At 56.9% G+C, this 23,538-nt stretch overlaps 1 protein-coding gene across 10 annotated transcripts in view; it reads right to left on the reverse strand.

The window, feature by feature from the left end:
* The window catches only part of EHMT1 (euchromatic histone lysine methyltransferase 1), a 107,316-nt gene that overhangs the window by 54,639 nt on the left and 29,139 nt on the right, over positions 1 to 23,538 (reverse strand). For 8 of the 10 annotated variants that reach the window (XM_060413684.1, XM_060413683.1, XM_060413685.1 and 5 more), the window contains exons 2-3: positions 12,251 to 12,314; positions 7,422 to 7,978 (exon numbers count right to left, since the gene is read on the reverse strand). In XM_060413684.1, the coding sequence (XP_060269667.1) occupies positions 7,422 to 7,978; positions 12,251 to 12,314 (621 nt within the window). Of the gene's footprint in view, positions 1 to 7,421; positions 7,979 to 10,243; positions 10,441 to 12,250; positions 12,315 to 14,088; positions 14,326 to 23,538 lie in introns of all 10 variants that reach the window. The other 2 variants (XM_060413686.1, XM_042245302.1) reach the window with 2 other exon arrangements.

A 23,538-nucleotide genomic window follows, 5' to 3' on the forward strand; every position in this document is an offset into this window, starting at 1 on the left:
GAACTCAACGCGTCAAAGGCCTCAACGAGGAAACTTGTAGGGAAAACAAGGCGGAAGAGTCACAGCACTGGGCTTGGGGATGCCCCCTTCGATGTTACAAGGGCACAGGCAACAAACGGAAAAAAGATACATCAGACTTTAGTAAAAACAAAAATTTCTTACAGATCAAAACTACCACGAGATGTCTACCCCTAATGTCTGGCAGAACGGCCATTATCCCAAGACGGCAAATCACAAACGCTGGAGAGGACGCGGAGAAAACGGAACCGCAGCACCGGGAACGCCGACTGGGGCAGACACTACAGGGGCTCCTCAGGAAATTAAAAAGAGAACCACCCCATGATCCAGAAACCCCACTCCTGGATATTCGCCCCCAAATCCCCCAAGCACCAGTCCCCAAAGGTAACTGCGCCGCAGGCTCACCGCAGCACTGTCTGCGGGGCCTCGACGCACAAGCAGCCTGGGCGCCGTCCACAGGAGACGGGTGCAGGGACGCGGGGTTCAGCACCCACAGGGGCACCCTGCCCGGCCGCAAGGAAGGACAAAGCCTCGCTGCCAGTGACGGCGCTGGCTGGGCCCAGAGGCGCGCCGCCAGATGAGGCGGGGAGACGGACACCACGATGCCTCGCACACGGAGAACCCAAAAGCAGAAAGCATCAACACACACACGACAAGAAGCACACTCACAGACACGGACAACAGACAGAGGGCCGAGACGGCGGGGGACGGACAGAGCAGCCGGAGGGGACTGCGAGGCGCAAACTCCAGGAAGTCATGGAGGCCTAACACACAGCATGCAGGGTACAGCCAACAACGCTGGACAATAACGGCACGGTGACTAACTGTAACGAGACTTATCCTGGTGATCATTTTGTAAAATATAAAACTGTTTAATCACTATGCTGTATACTTGAAACTAATATAACATTGTAACTCGATTATACTTCAATTAAGACTCTTTAGATTTCTGTGCCTCAAAGGCAACCAACAGAATGAAAAGACAACCTGCAGAATGGGAGAGAACATTTCCAAAGCACATATCTGACAGAAGGTTCACATCTAGAATATATAATAACTCCTCATCCCAACAAAGAACTTGACTTAAAAATGGGCAGAGCATATGAAGAGAGATTTCTCCACAGGAGACACACACAGGCCCACAAAGCACAGGAAACGACGCTCAGCATCACTGACCGTCAGGAAGACAACTCAGAACGGCAGCGGGGCCACCTCGCACTCCTGGGACGGCGTCTATCAGCGACAGAGAGCACCACGTGCTGCCACGGGCCTCCGCGCTGTTGGGGGGGGGGGGGGGGGGCAGAGCGCAGACGCCGCGGACAGCAGCCCGGCGGCTCCTCCGAGGGAACGGCACCGCCGCCCGGTCCTGCGATCCCACTTCTGGGCGCCCTCTCAGGAACCGAAAGCAGAGGCCAGAAGGGCTCTTTGTACCAGTGGGTCCACAGCAGATGAGGGAGGAGGCAGCCCAAGAGCCCGACGAGGGGGAGTGGATAAACCAGGTGTGTGTGTGGTGTGTACACGGACACGCAAGCAGGGCAGTATCGCTCAGCCCTGAAAGGCAGGGATGCACTGAGATAGTGCAGACGACCCTCAAGGGCCCTGTGTGGCGTGGGATAAGCCGGACGCTAAAGGACAGATCCCCGTATGAAGGACCCTTGTCCCATCGCTTAAAGGACAGATCCCCGTATGAAGGACCCTTGTCCCATCGCTTAAAGGACAGATCCCCGTATGAAGGACCTTTCTCCCATCGCTTCCTGGCAAACAGATGAGGAAACAATACGAACAGTAACAGACTTTTCTTGGGCTCCAGAACCACTGCAGACAGGGACGCAGCCGCGAAACTGAAAGACGCCTGCTCCTTGGAAGAAAAGCTGCGATCAACCTGAACAGCATATTAAAGAGCAGAGATATTACTTCGCCAACAAAGGTCCCTCTAGTCAAAGCTATGCTTTTTCCAAGAGTCATGTAGTCATGTATGGATATGAAAGCTGGTCTATAAAGCAAGCTGAGTGCCAAAGAACTGATGCTTTTGAATTGTGGTGCTGGAGAAGACTCTTGAAACTATTTTGGACAGCAAGGTGATCCAACCAGTCCATCCTAAAGGAAACCAGTCCTGAAAATTCATTGGAACGACTGGTACTGAAGCTGAAACTCTAATACTTCGGCCACCTGATAACAAAAGCTGACTCATTGGAAAAGACTCTGATGCTGGGAAAGACTGAAGGCCGGAGGAGAAGGAGACGACAGAGGATGAGATGGTTGGATGGCATCACCGACTCGATGGACATGAGTTTGAGCAAGCTCCAGGAGTTGGTGATAAGACAGGGAAGCCTGGTGTGCTGCAGTCCATGGGGTCGCAACGAGTCAGACACAACTGAGCGACTGAACTTGAACTTGTTTGTATGAAGGACCAAGCACCACTGATTCTGTCAATCTGAGACACAGAGTAGATCCGGAGCGGTGGGTAGGTGTGTGTGTGTCTATGTGTGTCTGTGTGTGTGTCTGTGTCTCTGTGCAGCGGGGGTGGGGCAGAGCCAGAGCTGGAGGAGAGGAGGGGAGGGAAGTGACTGTAGCAGGGACAGAGGGCCAGTCTGGGGAGAGGAGCAAGCTCTGGGACGGCAGGGTGACGGCTGGGCACTTAGACATGGCTACAATGGTAAATTATATGTTCAGTTCACTTCAGCCGCTCAGTCGTGTCCGACTCTTTGCAACCCCATGAGTTGCAGCACACCAGGCCTCCCTGTCCACCACCATCTCCCGGAGTTCACGCAAACTCACGTTCATCGAGTTGGTGATGCCATCCAGCCATCTCATCCTCTGTTGTCCCCTTCTCCTCCTGACCCCAATCCCTCCCAGCATCACAGTCTTTTCCAGTGAGTCAACTCTTCGCATGAGGTGGCCGAAGTACTGGAGTTTCAGCTTTAGCATCATTCCTTCCAAAAGAACACCCAGGGCTGATCTCCTTTAGAATGGACTGGTTGGATCTCCTTGCAGTCCAAGGGACTCTCAAGAGTCTTCTCCAACACCACGGTTCAAGAGCGAACTCGAGTCAGTCGAGGAGCCGGTCTACACAGCGTGCCGGCATGGGACACCAGGGCCTCCCTCACCTCCTTTGTGTGAACAGGGGCTAGTGTAACCCTGAGCTGGTGAGTCTGATGGTGTGAACACCACCACCCAAAAGGAAACTGGTTTTGCCTCGCGTGGGGACATGAGGCCGCCCAGCTGTGAAAAACCCTGCATTTTTAAACTTTTAACGAAAGGTAGATTTCCTGTCATAAACATGCAGCATGTTTGTTTCCAAAACTCGATTTTCAATAAAATATGCTTTCCTGAGAAAATGGAACAAGACTGAGCAGGGTCTGGAGAGCAGAAAAGCCAGGAGTCGGGAGAGGCCAGGTATGGGCCTGGGAGCCAGGAGGGCCCCCAGTCTCCACAGCTCCAGTCCCCTCCTCTCGCAGGGCTCTGGGAAGCAGGAGTTACCAGTGTGTGAAGGAGGTGAGCATGGCCTTCAGCAAATCAGCTTCTGAAGCCTCAGCACCCTCCTCTTTCCTTTCCCTGCAACAGCCTGAGTGTGCTCAGCAACTGCCAACCGAATGATGAGCGCTGCGACTGACTGTGTGCTAACAGCGGCCGCAGCCACTCCACGGGACACAGCTACCCTCAGATGAACGCTACGGTCAGAGGCGTTTCCTCAAGTTGAATTTCACGCCGCTGTTTTTCCCTGGAGGAACGCGACGGCGACAGTCAACACTTTCGGGAATAACCTGCGGTGGAGCAGAATTCTACAAGTGGGGATGGGGTCAGAGCGTAATTTCAGTGAGATACATAAATAACGTAGAATCCTCCGACATGCATTTTAAAATCGATAATGGTGGTCAAAAAAACGGTAGGCAAATAAATAAACTTCACCTTAAGCCTCAAGTCTAATGCAAACCTAACCCACGACAGGCCACGCGCTTCAGGCTTCCCGGGCGGCTCCGCGGCAAAGAGTCTGTCTGCAAGTCGGAGACCCAGGTTCCGTCCCTGGGTCGGGAAGATTCCCTGGAAAAGGGAACGGCAGTCTACTCCAGTATTCTTGCCTGGAGAACCCCATGGACACAGGAGCCTGGCAGGCTATAGCCCATGGGGCCACAAAGAGTCAGACACGATTGAGTGACTAACACACACACATATACTTAAAGTTCACATAACACCAAAAAGCTACGAAAGTTAGAGAAAATCTTCAGCATTTAGGGCTAGCCAAAGAGCTTTTAGGCATGCTACCAAAAACACAGTCTTCACAGAAAAATACTATATAAGTTCTATTTCTGCCTTATTGACTATGCCAAAGCCTTTGACTGTGTGGATCACAATAAACTGTGGAAAATTCTGAAAGAGATGGGAATACAGACCACCTGACCTGCCTCGTGAGGACTCTTATGCAGGTCAGGAAGCAACAGTTAGAACTGGACATGAAACAACAGACTGGTTCCAAATAGGAAAAGGAGTACGTCAAGGCTGTATATTGTCACCCTGCTTATTTAACTTATATGCAGAGTATATCACGAGAAATGCCAGGCTGGGTGAAGCACAAGCTGGAATCAAGATTGCTGGGAGAAATATCAATAACCTCAGATATGCAGATGATACCACCCTTACGGCAGAAAGTGAAGAGGAACTGAAAAGCCTCTTGATGAAAGTGAAAGAGGAGCGAAAAAGTTGGCTTAAAGCTCAACATTCAGAAAACTAATATCATGTCATCCAGTCCCATCACTCCATGGGAAATAGATGGGTAACAGTGGAAACAGCAGCAGACTTTATTTTGGGGGGCTCCAAAATTACCACCACCATGAAACTGAAAGATGCTTACTACTTGGAAGGAAAGTTATGACCAACCTAGACAGCATATGAAAAGCAGAGACATTACTTTGCCAACAACAGTCCATCTAGTCAAGGCTATGGTTTTTCCAGTAGTCACATACGGATGTGAGAGTTGGACTATAAAGAAAGCTGAGCACTGAAGAATTGATGCTTTTGAGCTGTGGTATTGGAAAAGACTCTTGAGAGTCCCTTGGACTGCAAGGAGATCTAACCAGTCCATCCTAAAGGAGATCAGTCCTGGGTCTTCATTGGAAAGACTGATGTTGAAGCCGAAACTCCACTACTTTGACCACCTGATGCGAAGAGCTGACTCATCGGAAAAGACCCTGATGCTGGGAAAGATTGGGGGCAGGAGGAGAAGGGGACGGCAGAGGATGAGATGGTTGGATGGCATCACCGACTCAATGGACACGAGTTTGAGTGAACTCCGGAGTTGGTGATGGACAGGGAGTCCACAGGGGTAGTAAACAGTTGGACACAACTGAGCTGAACTGAACTGTTTAGGTTGAACTTCATCAAAATGAACAACTAAGTCTTCAGAAGCGCAAGGATGAAGCCGGGCTGCAAGCCAGCACCTGACAAGGGAGCAGCCCGACGCCCCCAGAGCAGGGGCGCCGGCCCAGGCGCAACGTGCACGCGCGTGCAGCGAGGCTGTAACGGCGCAGCCCAAAACTGAGGGCCTGCCAAATACCCTCGGATGGGCGAGCGTTACAAAACACACACAACTTGTCAACGTGCAAAGGAGGGCCCTGCAGACACAGCCTGCTGAGGTCGGGGGTGCAGAGTGAGGAAAGAAACATAATCCTGCGTTATGGAACATCTGAAATGATGCTCAACAGACATGCAGGAGGGTGACGGCGGGGTGACCACAGAGGGCGCCTCGTGGTGCCAGGCAGGCACACAAGCCCACGATGCTGTGCCCTGGGTAGTGCCCCGGGTCCCTCTGCACCACCTGTGTGGCTCCCTGAGAAGAGTTAGTTAAAGGGTTTTTACATTTTGGCGCCTGCAAAGAGCAGAAGCCGTGCCAGGGCCAGCCACTGCATGGGCAGTGGCCCAGCTCCCAGCACCTCCAGCCCAGCCACAGAAGGCAGGGGGTGGGCAGGGGACAGCGAGCCACAGCACCAAGGTGGGCACACTCCTGGCGGGAAGGCTTTGGAGGGAAACCGCCCAGGCAAGAGGCGCCGAGGCCAAGCAGAGCCCCACGTGAGGAAACGGCAGTTCAACCAAGACTACAGAAGACCTGTAACTATCCTTTGAAGGATAAAACAGAAATGTAACTGAGCGCACAGATATTCTTAACTTAAAATCTAATCATATACACTGGATATGAAAAAAACAACTGTCAAAATGGAAAACATCAACGTGTGAGAGGACCACCAAGACAGAAGCGCCGGGGACACAGGAGGGAGACGGACAGGGTAATGAGCTGCTGCAGAGGCGGGGCTCGGGGAGGAGGCGCCGGGGGCGGGGCTCGGGAGGAAGGGATGGAAGGGCGGGGCTCGGGGAGGAGGCGCCGGGGGCGGGGCTCGGGAGGAAGGGATGCACGGGCGGGGCTCGGGGAGGAGGCGCCGGGGGCGGGGCTCGGGAGGAAGGGATGCACGGGCGGGGCTCGGGGAGGCGGCGCCGGGGGCGGGGCTCGGGAGGAAGGGATGCACGGGCGGGGCTCGGGGAGGCGCCGGGGGCGGGGCTCGGGAGGAAGGGATGCACGGGCGGGGCTCGGGGAGGAGGCGCCGGGGGCGGGGCTCGGGAGGAAGGGATGGAAGGGCGGGGCTCGGGGAGGAGGCGCTGGGGGCGGGGCTCGGGAGGAAGGGATGGGAGGGCGGGGCTCGGGGAGGAGGCGCCGGGGGCGGGGCTCGGGGAGGAGGCGCTGGGGGCGGGGCTCGGGGAGGAGGCGCCGGGGGCGGGGCTCGGGAGGAAGGGATGGAAGGGCGGGGCTCGGGGAGGAGGCGCCGGGGGCGGGGCTCGGGGAGGAGGTGCTGGGGGCGGGGCTCGGGAGGAAGGGATGGGAGGGCGGGGCTCGGGGAAGGAGGCGCTGGGGGCGGGGCTCGGGAGGAAGGGATGGGAGGGCGGGGGTCCGGGAGGAGGTGCCGGGGGCGGGGCTGGGGAAGAGGTGGGGGTGGGGTGGTTCCGGGAGGAGGCGCTGGGGACACCGCAGAACCCTCAGCCTCAGGTGCGCGTCAGGCCGTGGGGAGCCACGGAAGGCCCTCAGGAACCAGCAGGCGACGCGCCCAAGGAACTCCGGGGTGTAACTGCACACCTGGGAGCTGACAGCTCTCAGCAGCTCCAGGCCTAACTGCCCTCCCCACTGCCTGCTCCCCAGGGAGGCTGGTGGGTTCTGAGCCTCCCAAGAAAGTGACTCCCAAAGAGGGGGAGGAGCAACCCGTGGGCTGGGCACACCAAGGGAAGCCCCGCAGACAGGCTGGCAATCACCCGCCAGGACCCAGCTGGCAACCCTGGCGAGTGACGCCCTCTTCCCGGCCTCTCCCCTCCACGAAACCAACAGCAGACAGACAGGAGAGGCCCTCCCAACAGGGACGTGTTACCAGGCCCGGGATGGACTTCGGCATGGTCTTCCGAGCCCTGTGGACCTTGATGTCGGCGCCCGGGGCCGGGGCCTTCTTGTCCTCTGTGTCCTTGCTGCCCTCCCCAGGCTTGGCTGGCACAGCAGCCGGCTGCTGGGGGAAAGCACCGGGAGTCCTCCCTTTGCCAGCCCCACCAGGAAGGGTCTTCGCCGCATGGCCAGGCAGGGAGGAGGCCAGGGCGCTGGCCACCCGCAGTGGCGGCTCAGACAAGGGGGCCTTGCCAAGGAAGTAGCCGTTGCTCCCGACGACAGGACTCTGGGGGAAGCCGTCAGAGCGGATGTGGTTCTGCCTCCCCAGCTCGGGGTCTCTGTCCAGAATCCCATTCTCCGCTATCCGGGCCCCCGGGCCGGCCCCCTCCTGCGGGCTGCCCCGCGTGCTCTCCTGAGGGTGCTTCACAGCAGCCGCGTGGCCACTGGCGTTGCTCTGGTCACAGGACCCGTTGGTCTCCCCGTCTGCAGCCACCGGGGCCTCCCCTCCCTGCTGTTCCGCTGAGCCGTCATCAGCAGCCATGGGTGACCCTGCAGAAAGAGAACAAGAGTCAGGGGTGCCCACCTGCGACCCCAACAGAGTCCCACTGCTGTGCTCACAGGAAACTGTCTACTTCACGGACAAACATCTGACTTTAGACGGACTACATACAAAGCACAGCACAGTCACTGTCTCAACAGTGAGTTGATGGAGTGGGCGACAACCTGTCCCCGGGAGGGAGGGCAGTCTGCCCCGAGCCCCAACCGAGGAGGGGGCAGGGCCACGGTCCTTGAAACAAACACCCGCTTGTCTGTGAAATACTTTTTAAAAGGCTTCAAACATGTGACACAGATGTAGTATCCTCCAGGAACAAAGTCACTGCTGGAAAACAAAACTGGGGAGGATTCAGACAGAAAACAAGGTCTCCGGAGCCGCTGCCCAAGAACAGACCTGAAGAAAACAGGACGCGTTCCGTCTGTCGGTCAGGAGCTTAACAAACCTCTGGTCTCTGAAGCTCATCTCCTCCACAGCTTGATAAACAAAGCAACCCACGTGCCACCAGCAGGAGAAAGCCTGCAGCTCCAGCACTGGGTGCAGGGGACAGAGGTCATGTCCAGGAGCCCACCACCCACCAGCCCCGTCCCCAGGTAACAGCACAGCGCCCCCACAAGCCCATCACAGCAGCACTAGCCCCTGGGGCGAGGCCTGCACTCACTGCTGCGGCCTGAGCACAGAAGCCAAGTGCAGTAAGCACAATCGCAATCGATGAACGGCTATTAATTTCTCAAAATCCTCAGCAAAACAGAATAGGTGAAAAACCTACTCAGCTTGGAGAAGCCCACGTGCCAATCTACTGCAAACGTAAACTTATTCAGAAACGCTACACGGATTCCACGTAAGACCAGGAACAACGTCAGGACACCTAGTAACACCACTAAGGTTTACACAAGAGTGGGGTCCCAGGTGGCTCCACAAGAGCAGAGATGAAGTGAGAGGCCTGGCAACAAGGGGCGAGCTCTCCTGCACACATGGGGTGCAGAGGCACGTCAAACAGGGGTGCAGAGAGGCTGCCAGACCTGAAATCAAGCGCAAATAACAAGGACATTTTCCTACGCCAGCCTTAACTTTGGGGAAGAAAATATGAGAAAAAATAAGATAGCATTCACAAAGGCAGAAAACTATAAAATAGGATATAAAATTTAACCAAGATCATGCAAGGCCTCTATGGAGGTGGCAAAAATACAGAGATGCGTGTCACCTCAAATTAACCCTCCAAGTTCAGTGATACCCTAACTGAAGCTCCAATCAGTGTACTGAGGAACTCCAAAACCTTACTTTAAAATGCGCGGGGAAAGCAACTTAAAGAAGGAAGCTGGACCCTTGACTCCCACCATATACAAAAATTAACTGAAAATGCAGCCAAGATCTAAGTCTAAGATGAAAACACAGATATAAGTCTTTATGACTTTCTATGAAGCAACGGTTTCTCAGACGCTGTAACAGAAGCGCAGGCAACCAGAGAAAGCCAGATAGACCGGACTGCGTATCGTGCTTCCAAGAACACAGTCAAGAAAGGGAAAAGAGTACCTGCAGGTGGTTGTTCAGTCACTAAGTCGTGTCTGACCCTTTGTGACCCCACGGAACTACAGCACGCCAGGCTCCCCTGTCCTCCACTATCTCCCAGAGTTTGCTCAAACTCACGCCCACTGAGCTGATGATGCTACCTAACCATTTTATCCTCTGCGCATCAGGTGGCCAAAGTACAGGTTGGAAGGCAGTATTTGCAAACCACGCATTTGATAAGGAACTTGTATCTTAAATGTATTTTGAAAAGCCTCTGACAATTCATCAATAAAAGTCAATACCCCACCACATGACCCAGCAACCCCACTCCTAATCATGGACCCTGAGGAAACCAAAACTGGAAAGTTCACACGCATCCCACTGGTCACTGAAGCGCTATGCACAACAGCTGGAGCAAGGGGCCGCCCCACGCCGGGGCCAGCGTGAGGAACTCCGCCTGTGGCCCAGGTGCCCGTCGACAGGCGCGCGTAAGGGCTCTGCCGCGCACACACAATGGGATGCTGCTCAGCCATAACAAGGGCTGTATCTGAGTCAGTTCTAATGAGGTGGATGAGCCTAGACTGAAGTTAGGTCAGAAAGGTAAATTCTAACACATATATACAGGATCTAGAAAAATGGTACTAACGAATTTTTTTACAGGGCAGCAATGGAGAAACAGACAGAGGACAGACTTACGGACACGGGGAGGGGCAGAGGGTGAGATGTACGGAAAGAGTGGCGGAGAAACTTACATGAAGTATTAGTATTAGTCGCTCAGTCGTGCCCGACTCTTTGCGACCCCGTGGACTGCAGCCCACCAGGCTCCACTGTCCATGAGATTTTCCAGGCAAGGATACTGGAGTGGGTTGCCATTTCCTTCTCCAGGGGATCTTCCCAAGGGTTTGAACCCGGGTCTCCTACACTGCAGGCAGATTCTTTACTGACTGAGCTACAAGGGAAGGGAAACTTACATTACCATATATAAAGTAGATAGCCGAAGGGAATTTGCTGTGTGTCTCAGGGAACTCAACCTAGGGGGTGGGGCGGGGAGGGAGATGGGAGGGAGGTTCAAGAAGGAGGGGATATTAAGTAAACCTATCGCTGATTCGTGTTAGGGTTTGACAGAGAACAGCAAAACTCCGTAAAGCAATTATCCTTCAATTTAAAAATAAAAAAAATTTTTAAAAATCAATAACCAATTTTATGGGCAAAGTATCTGAACTGACATTTCTGCCAAGAAGATATACAGAAGCTAAGAAGCACAAGAAGAAATGCTCAGCGTCAGCAGTCAGCAGGGGGACACACCAAACCCGGATGGCTCTGACCAGAAAGACAGGGCCGGTGAGCCGGTGCTGTGGGGCTGGGCGGAGGGCAGCCACCTCGGCAACCAGTCTGGAGGCTCCCGGGAGGAGCCCAGGGCTGGGCTCAGGGGGCCGCGCGTGAGGAGGAGCCCACAGCATGCACCCTCAAGCTCTTTAGGAAAAGGCCTAGGAGGGCGGAGAGGGGAGGAGCCCACGGACGGCAGCATGCCAGGGGAGAGGAGAGCACAGCCGGAGGAGAGCGCCGAGGCAGGGCTCCAGGGGTCCCGCATGGGAGCAGAGGGGCAGCAGGACAGTGGGTGGGTGGCTGGAGGCAGCAGAGAGGGGCTGTGGGCTGCACCCCCAGGCGTGAGTGAGGCAGTAAGCAAGGCAGGGCCACGGATGTCCGTCCATCAGCGCACGCCAGGCACCTGGGACCAAAGGCAGACACGAGCTGGCCCCCAGGACCGGCTTCCGACCTGGGAAGGGGTGGGGCTCCAAGACAGTCTTGGGAAGCAAGGGCCCCCAAGCCCTCCCACCCGGCCCCAGAGCCCCAGCAGCTCTCCTGGAATCTGACACGCTTTGATCACGTGCCGTCGCCCACACAACCCTGCCCTGTGGCCTGGGCCCCGGGTCCTTCCTCCCAGCGTGAGGCTGCCTGCTGCCAGCCCCAGCCCAGGGCCCACACTCTGCATCCCCCACAGGCACCCTCAGGCATGCACGCGCGGTCACAAAAGAGGACCCCGTGCATGTGAAAGGTGAGAGAAACGCTGCCCGCGAGGGAGCAGGGCCACCGGAGTCCCCGTCACAGCTCGGGACGCACATGCACGTGGCCGCCAGCCCGGGGCCCAAGGTGCTCCCCGCCAGCAGGCCACCTGAGGCCACGTCCTGGGAGGCTCAGCCACTGGACAGGGCGCCCCGGGCCCCCGCAGGACAACGGCCCCCGTCTCCCTGCATGTCTGCCAAGATGGCCCAGCCTGCGCCTGGTGGAGTGGCTGCCCACACACAGCAGGCTCGGCCCGGCGTCTGCGTGCCGAGGCCAGGGCCCGGCTGGGCGTCCACAGCCGCAAGCTCGGGTGACCTCGGCCCCCACCTGGTCTCGTCCCCAGCCGAGAGGCAGGCAGATGCCCGGGGCAGGAGTGCAGCGGGCCCCGGGTGCTGCCGTCCAGCCAGGACGCTGCTCTCAGGAGGGCCACCGGCAGGCTCGGGTGGGACAGTGGGCTCACCTCCCACGGTCGGTCCCAGCGCGGCCCCATGCAGGGCAGCCAGAGGCTCCCTGGGCACCAGGCGCTTGCCAGCCTCCCTCCACCGCTGGGCAACTCGGGGGGCTTCCAAGTCTAGGCACCTCGTGCAGCCGCCCCTGCTGGCCCTGGTGCCCTGGGGACTGGGACCTCTGCCTCCCAGCAGGCCGGGAGCCCGGGCCCCGCCCCAGGGACCGCCCTGCGGCCCCGGCGCCCTTACCTCCGCTCAGCAGCTCGGCTCCCAGGCCGCAGTCCTGCTTGGTCTCCCCCTTCGCCGGAACCGCCTGCGGAAGAGAAGCAGTCGTCAGTCGCACTCCACCAGAGGACCCCGGCCCACGGGCGTCGCACTCACATCAGAACCAGCCCAGCGAGGACGGCGGACTGGGCCCCTTAGGCCCGTGAGGACGCCCACGACACGGGCTGCAGGGGGAGAGGCCGGTGCTGCCAACAGGCCCGGGAGACTCCAGGCAACAGAGGGCCCCGCCCTCGCACTCCCAGATTCCGGACCAGTGGTCTGGAACCCAGGGGTTTCCAAAGTGGGGGACGCTGGGGTCCCTGAAGACCCCTAAGGACCGAGGACCAGCTGTTCTACAAGCCACGTGCACACGCACCGGGGGCGGGGGGGGCGGGCAGCACTGCCGAGCCCAGGCGCCCAGACCACAGCTGCTGGCACCCGGGTGGTCAGCCGCTCCCGCGGGGCGCCCCGTTACAGGGGCAAGCTCCGTCCACGGGCTCAGGGGCCTGCAGGCCGGCCCCGATCCTGAGCGCCTGTCCTGTGCCGGGGAAGCCAGTCCAGGGGGCGCGGAGCACGGCAGGGCCCAGGCGACAGGGCCAGGGACAGCAGGGTGACCCCCCCGGAGCCGGCGAGCAGCGACGGGCGGGACGGCAGAGGCACCTCTGTGCTCGGGGCCACAGGGGCCTTTCTCAGCCAAGTCCTGGGAGCTGTGCTCCAGAAAGGGGTGAAGACACAGACACGTGACCTTCAGCAAGAGCGTGGGGGGCCGTGCGGGTGTGACGGGGGGGCCGTGCGGGTGTGACATTCGGAGGGCTGTGCGGGTACCACCAGGGGGGCACAGCTGTGGGCATCTTCCCCAGCTCTCTCAATAGCCTGCATTCCCCTCATTCGGGGCCTGGACGACAGCCTGGTCTGCTGTCGCTGGCCAGCCACACGGCCCCACCGCAGTTAGGAAGCCAGAGCGTGGACAGGCACCAAGGAAAGCCAGAGGCCCCAGGAGGCAGGAGCAGATCCTGACGGGAAGGCCTGACACGCCCTCCTCATCAGGAGAACCAGCCTTCGGCCGGCAAACAAGCCCGCGCTTCGCACCCTGAGGCCGGCCCCCCCACCACCAACCTGCTACTTTGGGAGGCCCAGCCACACCCCCTCAGGCGGCCACACCTGTTCCCCGACGGTCCGCACCTGGCACACCCTAGCCCTCTGCCCCCAGCACGTGCGCTCAGGGAACACCCAGCCCAAACCATAACAAAACCCGAACCAAGCAAAACGCGGGCTGAGACCTGAGGCCTGCCGGCTCCCCTCCAGGCAGAGGCTGTGACAATCCCCACGGGGTGAGGTGGCAGGTAAACCCGGCCCTGCTCTGCAGGAGGAGCCTCAGCCCACCCCAGGCGCGCCTCCAGAGCGCTGCTCCAGCAGCGTGAGGCCCTGGGGCTTCGCACAGAAACCATCCCATGTGCTGCCTCCATGGAGAGGACGAGGCTCACAGGAGAGAGGACCAGCTGGGGGCAGCCGGGGCATAGAGCAGCTCAGGACCTCGGGCTAACCCAAGAAGGAAGCGCCGAAAGCTGGCGGGCCGTGCCCAAGAACAGGACAGACTGGCGGGATGCAGCTCCCGAGCGTCAGGATGAGTAATGACGGGAGCGATGGCTGAGTGAACACCGGCGTCGACAGACAGTCAGCTCAGCCGCGTCCGACTCCGCAACCCCGTGGACTGCAGCACGCCGGGCCTCCACGCCCATCGCCGAGCCCTGAAGCTTGCTCGTGTCCATCAAGTGAGCAACAGGAATAGCAGCTGACAGCCCAACAGGGTGGCTCCTCCTTACCCGAGATTCCACCCACTGACGGCGAGACATGCTGGGGGTGGAAGCTGCGACTCCAATTCGTGGAGAAGCTTCACGAGAAACACGACCTTCACAGAGTCTCCCAGTATCTCCCGCAAGACTGTCCTTAGGTACCGGGGGCACCTGCAGGCTCTCCTCAAGCCGGGTCGTCACGGACAAAGGGGCAGGTCTCTGGTCTCCTGACACCCAGCCCTAGGCTTCTGGAAAGCAGCGCAGGCCCTTGGGTAAGGAAGACAGGGAGCTGGAGACCAGAGGAGCCAGGAGTCCCCGCAAGTCCCCAGGCAGAGTGCGAAAGCACCCTGAGAGGTTATCATGACGACTGCACACCCGGCCACCGGGCGCCATCTCCGCGTGACCACGCGACGGCTGTGCACAAGGTGACCAGACGCCGTGTCCACATGACCACTGTGTGTGCAATGACTGGGGTGCCGTGTCCAGGGGTGACCACGTGTGACCACTGATGCCTGTACGTACCGTGACAGGCACTGTGTCCTTGTGGCGACACGGCTGTACACACAGGGACTGGGTGCCCCATCCACGTGTAAGCACGTGTGAGCACGTGTGAGCACGTGTGAGCACGTGTGAGCACGTGTGACGACGCAACAGCTGAGACTGGGGGCTGTGTCCGCATGTGACCACACGTGACGAGATGACTGAATATACACACAGAGACCAGCGTCGTGTCCACAGGTCACCACGAGTGACCGCGAGAGGACTGTAAGTACAGCAACGACCAGGCACCGTGAAGGTGTCCTCGTGTGACCACGCGGCTGTTCACACAATGAACGGGTGCTGGGTCCACGTGCGGTCGCTGTGACAGCTGTGTGCAGACCAGACAGCGGCACCGTCACGCTCTGACAGTGAGTCAGGACTGCCCTCGTCTGCGTTAGGAGGTGGAGCTGGCTCCAGGCAGCGCAGAGGGGACGCTGCACACGCGCCTGTGGGTGTGTTCACACGGGGGCGCGTGTGAAGGACAGAGTGGAGGTCGGTAAAGACAGGCGGGCATCGCTGTGCTGACCTTGGAACTTTTCTGTATGTTCGAAATTCTTTCAAAATAAACTGTCGTAAAAAGCAGCTAGAAAAGCCTTCAGACGAGGAGCAGGCCGTGCACCGCGGGCTCAGAGGCCAAAGCCGAGCATGAGGGCGGAGGCGGCAGCGAGGACTTGCGGCAGGAGCGCAGGCTCCGTCCCCAGGGCCCTGGCACACTGGACAACGGCTCCTGCGGCTGGGGCGGGGCCCTGCCCCGGGCGGCCGGGGGTGAAGGGCCTGGCGCCCGACGCGGAGCCCACAGCCCAGGGTGCTCAGCGCTCACACCACACCCACGTGCACGGGGGCTCCTCCGGCTTCTGCGCCTGCACCCCGTGCGGACGGGGGCCAGGACACACACAGGCCCCAGCGCGGCTGAGGGACCCATGTCCCGGAAAGCGCATGACCAAGACGTAGAGACACGGGTGGGGCTGGGACCGAGGGGCCAGCGGGCCCAGGAGCCAGGAGCCACAGCTGCGTTCACCTCAGTCAGCACAGGGGTCTCAGTTTGCCCTTCCTGAGTCGGGAAGACGAGAAGCTGGGTGACCCCAGGCTGGGAGAGGTGGCGCCTCCCGGGAGTGTCACCTCCCGGGAGCGTCCTTGGCTGCCCCCTCAGTAACGCCGCCATGACCCACCCCACCAGGTAGGGCAGGGGGGCCAGCTGCCTCAGCCCAGAACCCCAAGTCCCACTGTCCACCGAGGGCGGGGTGGGACCACACCTCGTCTCCAACCGTGGCCTCACGTGGACGGACCCCGGCACCCCTCAGCCCATCACAGCTGCCCCCCAGCGCCCACCACCCACACTCGTCAACCCTCCCTGAAACAGGAGGCCTCGGGGGCCCGAGGCCCTTCGGGACCTCACCCGGCAGTCTCACCGACGGTGCCAGAGCTGTGCTGTCGGCGCCTGAGCAGGAGTCAGGACGGTGGCACTGAGTGGTATAGGGACCGAGCTCATCCCCACTGCAGTGCCACCACCGACGCCACCTCTGGGCCCCGGGGTCCTTGCTGGCAAGAACGGGGCGTCTGGAGATGAACCAGAGCGGGCACAGCTACACAGCCCAGCACTCCCACGAACTCAGCACAAACCACCCACCTCCGGCCACCACCACCAGCGACATCTGCCCACAAAACTAAGGTTCATAACTCCCCCGAAAAAAGGTCTGCTTTAAGGATATTCTGTAACACACCTTCTAATCATGCCAGAGTGAGCCCGTTTCACCCTGCATCTACCCGAAGGCACCCAGGAACGCTGACACACATGGCGTGCCAGGCCTGGGCAAGAACGGATCTCGGCTACACCCGTCCCCACTCAAAGCCCAGCACTGCTGCTGGGGGCACCGGGCAGAAGGGGCACGCACAGTGTGGGGCAGGGGGGAGGACGGACAGGCAGGTGGGCAGGACGCGGCTACAAGAGGGTGAGGGTCCTCACGGGGCTGGAGCCTAAGGTGCTGGCGGGTCTCCAGTGAAGGACAAACCAGCCCGTCAGATGAACAGAAAGAGATGCTCCAGAGAAAAAGAATACTCTCTGGGCCTGAAATGTCTGCACAAGCCTCTACCTAACAAAGCCTGTGCGAGCCTCTCCTCTAATGCTGCTGGGCCTTTAAAACTCAAGCTGCCAGCAGCCAGTTTTGCATAAAAAGGAACAGCAGCACTCAGTCACAAGCTCACAGAAGAGAAATGATTTCACTTCTCTCAACCCTGTCTAGCTCTGTCCCAGATCGAAGCAAAACAAAATGATGGGTTAAAACAAAGTTTTCAGCCATAATCTGACTTTAAATTAGGACTTCTCCGTTTATAATCATCTACCTGATTGGACCTAACAGAAGCAGAAGATTTTAAGAAAAGGTGGCAATAATACACAGAACTATACAAAAAAGATCTTAATGACCCAGATAACCACGAAGGCATAATCACTCACAGACCCAGACATCCTGGAGTGCAAAGTCAAGTGGGCCTTAGAAAGAACCACTACAAACACAGCTAGTGCGGGAGATGGAATTCCACTTAAGCTGTTTCGAATCCTTAAAGATCATTCTGTGAAAGCGCTGCACTCAATACGCCAGCAAATCTGGAAAATTCAACAGTGGCCACAGGACTAAAAAAGGTCAGTTTTTACTCCAATCCCAAAAAAAGGCAAAGCCAAAGAATGTTCAAACTACCACACAACTGCACTCATCTCACATGCTAGCAAAGTAATGCTCAAAATTCTCCAAGCAAGGCTTCAACAGTACGTGAACCTAGAACTTCCAGATGTTCAAGCTGGATTTAGAAAAGGCAGAGGAACAACAGATCAAATTGCTAACATCCGGTGGATCATCAAAAAAGAAAGAGAGTTCCAGAAACACATCTGCTTCTGCTTTCTTGACTACACCAAAGCCTTTGACTGTGTGGATCACAACAAACTGTGCAAAATTCCTAAAGAGATGGGAATTCCAGACCACCTGACCAACCTCCTGAGAAATCTGTATGCAGGTCAAGAAGCAACAGTTAGAATCAGACATGGAACTGCTTCCAAACTGGGAAAAGAGTATGTCAAGACTGCATAACGTCACCCTGCTTATTCAATTTCCGTGCAGGGAATATCGCGCGAAACGCCGGGCTGGAGGAAGCACAAGCTGGAATCAAGACTGCTGACAGAAATGCCAATCACCTCAGACATGAAGACAACACCGCCCTTATGGCAGAAAGCGAAGAGGAACTGGAGAGCCTCTTGATGAAAGTGAAAGAGGAGAGTGAAAAAGCTGGCTTAAAGCTCAGCATTCAGAAAACTAAGGTCATGGCATCCGGTCCCATCACTTCATGCAAACACGGGGAAACAACGGAAACAGAGGCAGACTACTTTCTCGGGCTCCAGAATCCCTGCGGACGGCGAATGCAGCCACGCAATTAAAATATGCTTCTTCCCTGGAAGGAAAGCTACGACCATAAGAAGCAGAAACGTTACTTTGTCGACAAAAGTCCATCTACTCAAAGCTACGGTCTTTCCAGCAGCCGTGTATGGATGTGAGGTGCTGTCTCTCAGTCATATCTGACTCTGTGCGACCCCACGGACTAGAGCCCCCTGGGCTCCTCTGTCCATGGTATTCGCCAGGCAGGAATACTGGAGTGCGTTGCCATTTCCTTCTCTGCAGATGGGAGAGTTGGACCATAAAGAAAGCTGAGCGCCGAAGAATTGATGCTTTTGAACTGTGGTGTTGCAGAAGACTCTTGAGAGTGCCTTGGACTGCTAGATCAAACCAGTCCATCCTAAAGGAGATCAACCTTGAATATTCACTGGAAGGACTGATGCTGAAGCTGAAGCTACAATACTTTGGCCACCTGATGTGAAGAGCTGACTCACTGAAAAAGACCCTGATGCTGGAAAAGACTGAGGGCAAGAGAAGGGGGCAACACAGGATGAGATGGTTGGATGGCATCCCCAACTCAGTGGACATGGTTTGAGCAGACTCTGGAAGATGACGGACAGGGAGGCCTGGCGTGCTGCAGTCCGAGGGGCCAGAAAGAGTCGGACACGACTGAGCGACTGCACTGACCGACCTGTTTGTGAGAGAGTGAAACACGCTCGCACACACGAGCAACCACACACGCTGGCCCCGCGCTGGGCCTGACCTCCTCTCCCAGGAGACCACACTCCACCCTTCAGAACATCCGCGTCACATCCTATCTAAGGCACTGACGTGCCTGGAGAAAAAAGACAGAAAGCTCTGTGAAGTTTCTTACTGAGATGCCAATGGGCAGATTTCGATACACACAATCATTTTCAGTTGGTAAGTCATGTCCAGCTCTTTGCAACCCCATGGACCACGGCACAACAGGCTCCCCTGTCCTTCACCATCTCCCAGGGCTGGCTCAAGCTCATGTCCATCGAGTCGGTGATGCCATCCAACCATCTCATCCTGTGTCACCCTCTTCTCCTCCCGCCTTCAATCTTTCCCATCAGGGTCTTTTCCAATGAGTCAGTTCTTCGCATCAGGTGGCCAAAGTATTGGAGCTTCAGCCTCAGCATCAGTCCTTCCAATGAATATTCAGGACTGATTTCCTTTCGGATGGACTACTTGGATCTCCTTGCAGTCCAAGGGACTCTCAAGAGTCTTCTCCAACACCACAGCTCAAAAGCATCAATTCTTTGCCACTCAGCCTTCTTTACGGTCCAACTCTCACATCCATACACGACTACTGGAAAAACCAAACCCTAAGGGGAAAAAGGCATCCCAGGAGGTGAGACAGAATCCGATCCCATGCTTGACGTGTAAAGCCAACGGCAGGTCCAGCCACCAGGGCAACAGGCACTACCAGCTGCCCAACACAGGGGCATCCAGCGATGTCGGAAGCTTGGATAAACGGCAAGCCATGTTTCAGCATCAGTAAGTGTCCCTGAACTTCCAGCGTAACTGGGCACCCTGTATCCTGACTTCCTGAACCTGGCAACCCTCCACTGAGTCTGTGAGAATCAGCAAGAAGCACAAGGACCCTGGGTTTCTGGTATTCTGAGATGGTGATTTACATTTTCAAAAGGCAATATTCTCTGCCCTATGAAATCATACTCCTGAAACAAAAAGAGAAATGTTAAACAAATAATTTCTTCATAAGAGAACAGAACACAGAAGAAAATAAAATTCAGAGGAAAAAAAACAAAGGAGTCGTGAAGTCCTTCTCTAAGGTCTGCAGGCACTCTTACGGGAAACAAAGAGCAGGCCCAGGCCAAGGCCTCTGCCCAGGATCCAGCCCAGCGGCGGCCTCTGCCCTGAGAACCACGCGGGCGCCAATGCCAGCTGGGCCATCCGCCCACCCGCACCCCCTAATTTTAAACTATTACCATGTACCAATTTCACAAGCCAGTCATCAAGACACTTGGGAAAGAAAGAATGAATCCTTTCAACATCTCACATATTTTTTCCCCTCTTTTGTCTGTTTTTCCCCTTGACAGAAAAAAAAGTTCCTAAATTTGGAAAACACAATTAATACCCAATGTGGCTGCATACAAGGCATTTCACTGACTCTGAGACAGACGGCTCCTTGTCGTCTGCGGCTGGGAAGCCGGCTGCCCGCGCTCCCGACGCCCCTCTCCCGACACCCGCGCTCCCGGCTGCGGCTCTCCCGATCGATGCCCGCGCTCCCGACACCCCTCTCCCGATGGCCCTCTCCCGGCTGCGGCTCTCCCGACGCCCCTCTCCCGGCTGCCCGCTCTCCCGACGCCCCTCTCCCGACGCCCGCGCTCCCGGCTGCGGCTCTCCCGACGCCCCTCTCCCGGCTGTGCATCTTCACCAGTCCCCCACGCCCCGCAAGGCCGACGCTTTGGACTGAACAGAACCCGCGCGGCAAGTGCAGGCTGTGCTGGGACGCAGATCTGAACCAATCAACCATAAGGTGACATTCCGACAAGATTGGAGGGAAATCTTAAAATGGTTAGATGCTGTGAATTACTGGAATTTTGTTAGGTCTCAGACGGCAAAGAAGCTGCCTGCAATGTGGGAGACGCAGGTTCGATCCCTGGGTGGGGAACATCCCCTGGAGGAGGGCATGGCTACCCACTCCAGCGCTCTAGCCTGGAGAATCCCGTGGACTCCGTCCATGGGGTCGCAGAGTCAGACACGACTGACCAACTAATACTTTCACTTTCTTTCAGTAAATGACATACAGTTATGTTTAAAATGTCTGCATTTAAAAAACAAAACAAAACAAAACACGCTCCGAGTACAGAGGTGGAAATTTCATGACCCCTAACGCATGTTGCAGAGACCTGCCCAGCCACAGAAAGCAAGGGAGACGCAGGCCGTGCAGTGAGGTCACTTCTGTCAGAGGTGGGAACCCACTCTTCACGGGAGTCCGGGGGCAACAGCAGAGACCCGCGTGGAAGCGGAACCGCACGCGCCCCCTCACAGGGTCCAGCGACACCCCAGGGCCTGGCCCGCTCAGGTGCTGTGCCGTGGGATCGCCCACACCCTCCACCAGCCGAGGAGACTGAGGCACGCCTGCAGCCAGGGACACAGCGTGCCTGATGGGCCCCAGCCAGCTCACTGGGTAACACACACAAGTGCGTCACAGACACGTGTGCAGAGTCTGCTGAGAGACAGACAGTTCAGTCCAGGCGCTCAGTCGTGTCCAACTCTCTGCAACCCCATGATTCGCAGCACGCCAGGCCTCCCTGTCCATCACCAACTCCCGGAGTCCACCCAAACCCACGTCCACTGAGTCGGTGATGCCGTCCAGCCATCTCCTCCTCTGTCGTCCCCTTCTCCTCCTGCCCTCAATCTTTCCCAGCATCAGGGTCTTTTCCAGTGAGTCAGTTCTTCGAATAAGGTGGCCAAAGTATTGGAGTTTCAGCTTCAACATCAGTCCTTCCGATAAATACCCAGGACTGATCTCCTTTGAAATGGACTGGTTGGATCTCCTTGCAGTCCAAGGGACTCTCAAGAATCTTCTCCAACACCACAGTTCAAAGACATCAATTCTTCGGTGCTCAGCTTTATAGACCAACTCTCACATCCATACACAACTACAGGAAAAACCATAGCCATGACTAGACGGACCTTTGTTGGCAAAGTAATGTCTCTGCTTTTTAATATGCTGTCTAGGTTGGTCATAACTTTTCTTCCAAGGAGTAAGCGTCTTTTAATTTCAAGGCTACAGTCACCATCTGCAGTCACCATTTTGGAGCTCAAAATAAAGTCTGCCACTGTTTCCACTGTTTCCCCATCTATTTGCCATGAAGTGATGGGACAAGATGCCATGATCTTCGTTTTCTGAATGTTGAGCTTTAAGCCAACTTTTTCACTCTCCTCTTTCACTTTCATCAAGAGGCTTTTTAGTTCTTCATTTTCCGCCATAAGGGTAGTGTCATCTGCATATCTGAGGTTACTGATATTTCTCCCGGCAATCTTGATTCCAGCTTGTATGTGCTTCTTCCAGCCCAGCGTTTCTCATGATGTACTCTGCATAGAAGTTAAATAAGCAGGGTGACAATATACAGCCTTGACACACTCCTTTTCCTATTTGGAACCAGTCTGTTGTTCCGTGTCCAGTTCTAACTGTTGCTTCCTGATCTGCATACGGATTTCTCAAGAGGCAGGTCAGGTGGTCTGCTATTCCCATGTCTTTTAAGAATTTTCCACAGTTTATTGTGATCCAAACAGTCAAAGGTTTTGGCCGAGTGAAAAAAGCAGAGCCAGATAGCCACCCCCAAATCCAGTCATCCAAAGGTGAGGTCCCGCCACAGCCTGGCCCCGATCCACAGCCGGCCCAGGCAGCCACCACTGCCTCCGCCTCTCGAGACCGCCCCGTCTCTGCCACCCTCCCACCCCGGCGAGGCCCCATGCCTGACGGCGCATGCAGGCCGGAGCCGGGCCCTACCCCGCCCCGCCGAGGCCACCGACTCGCAACCTTCAGGCTGTCCTGGAGCTGCACACCTATACCCGCTTCGGAAAGCCACCTGGCCCCGCCCACACACACCCAGCCCCTCCCCCAGGGCCTCAGCTGCCACGGGGGCCCAAAGGCACAGCAGCCAGCAGCCACACCCCCGGCGCAGGAGCCCAAGCTTGCGGTGCACACACCTCGCAGCAAGCATGCCCTGCACACAGCCAGAGAGCCTGCAGCCGCAGCTAAGGCCCAACGTGGACAGAGAGAGAGGCACTCTTTAAGCAGGAGTCTCGGTCGGGCTTCACTCCTGCGCACCGTCAGCAGGCTCGACGCCTCCTCACCAAGCACACTCGACCCGGCTCCCTTCCTGTTCCAACCCCTGAGGTCACTAGTAGCAGGAACAGTCCATCAGCTCCTTTTCTCACTCCAGTCTCGCCCCTCTTCAATCTTCACACCTGCTCTGCAGTTCAAAAGCCACCTTCTAAAACTGTGGCCCCCTGCATCTTCTCAAAACACCCAGTGCCACCCCGTCCATGAGCTCACACTCACATCTAACAGCACAGAGAATCCCAAAGCAGCCACTGGCCAGATCCAGACCCAGCCCATCCGTGTGCTTCCAGCAGCTAAGAGTGGCTTTCGTATGTGTGACGTGTAAAAGTAAAAAAGCGTGTGTATCAGAAACCACGAGGAGCACGCACAGATGGCCTTGCCAGAAGAAGTCTGCTGAGCCCTAATCCAGCCCAACAACTTTCAGGGCCAAATCAGCCTGCCAAACACCCCAGGGCGCCAACCTACGGCATCAAGCTACTCAGCGCTCCCAGGTCAGAGCCGTGGTCTTGGCCTGCACGCCCTTCACTCAGCTTTCACCCCGAAGGTCCAGCTCTGCACTGAGCCCCACAAGGAACTACAACTCTGCCAACCTCGCTGGACAGGGAGACCCCAGGAAATGCGGCGGACTTACTCCCCCAGGTAAGCCCTAGCACCCAGCCTAACAATGCTCCAGGATACGTGTTCCACGTCACGTGTCCCAAGGCTGTTTGATGAACACAT

This window comes from Ovis aries, chromosome 3 (genome assembly GCF_016772045.2).
Source record: "Ovis aries strain OAR_USU_Benz2616 breed Rambouillet chromosome 3, ARS-UI_Ramb_v3.0, whole genome shotgun sequence".
NCBI lineage: Eukaryota > Metazoa > Chordata > Mammalia > Artiodactyla > Bovidae > Ovis > Ovis aries.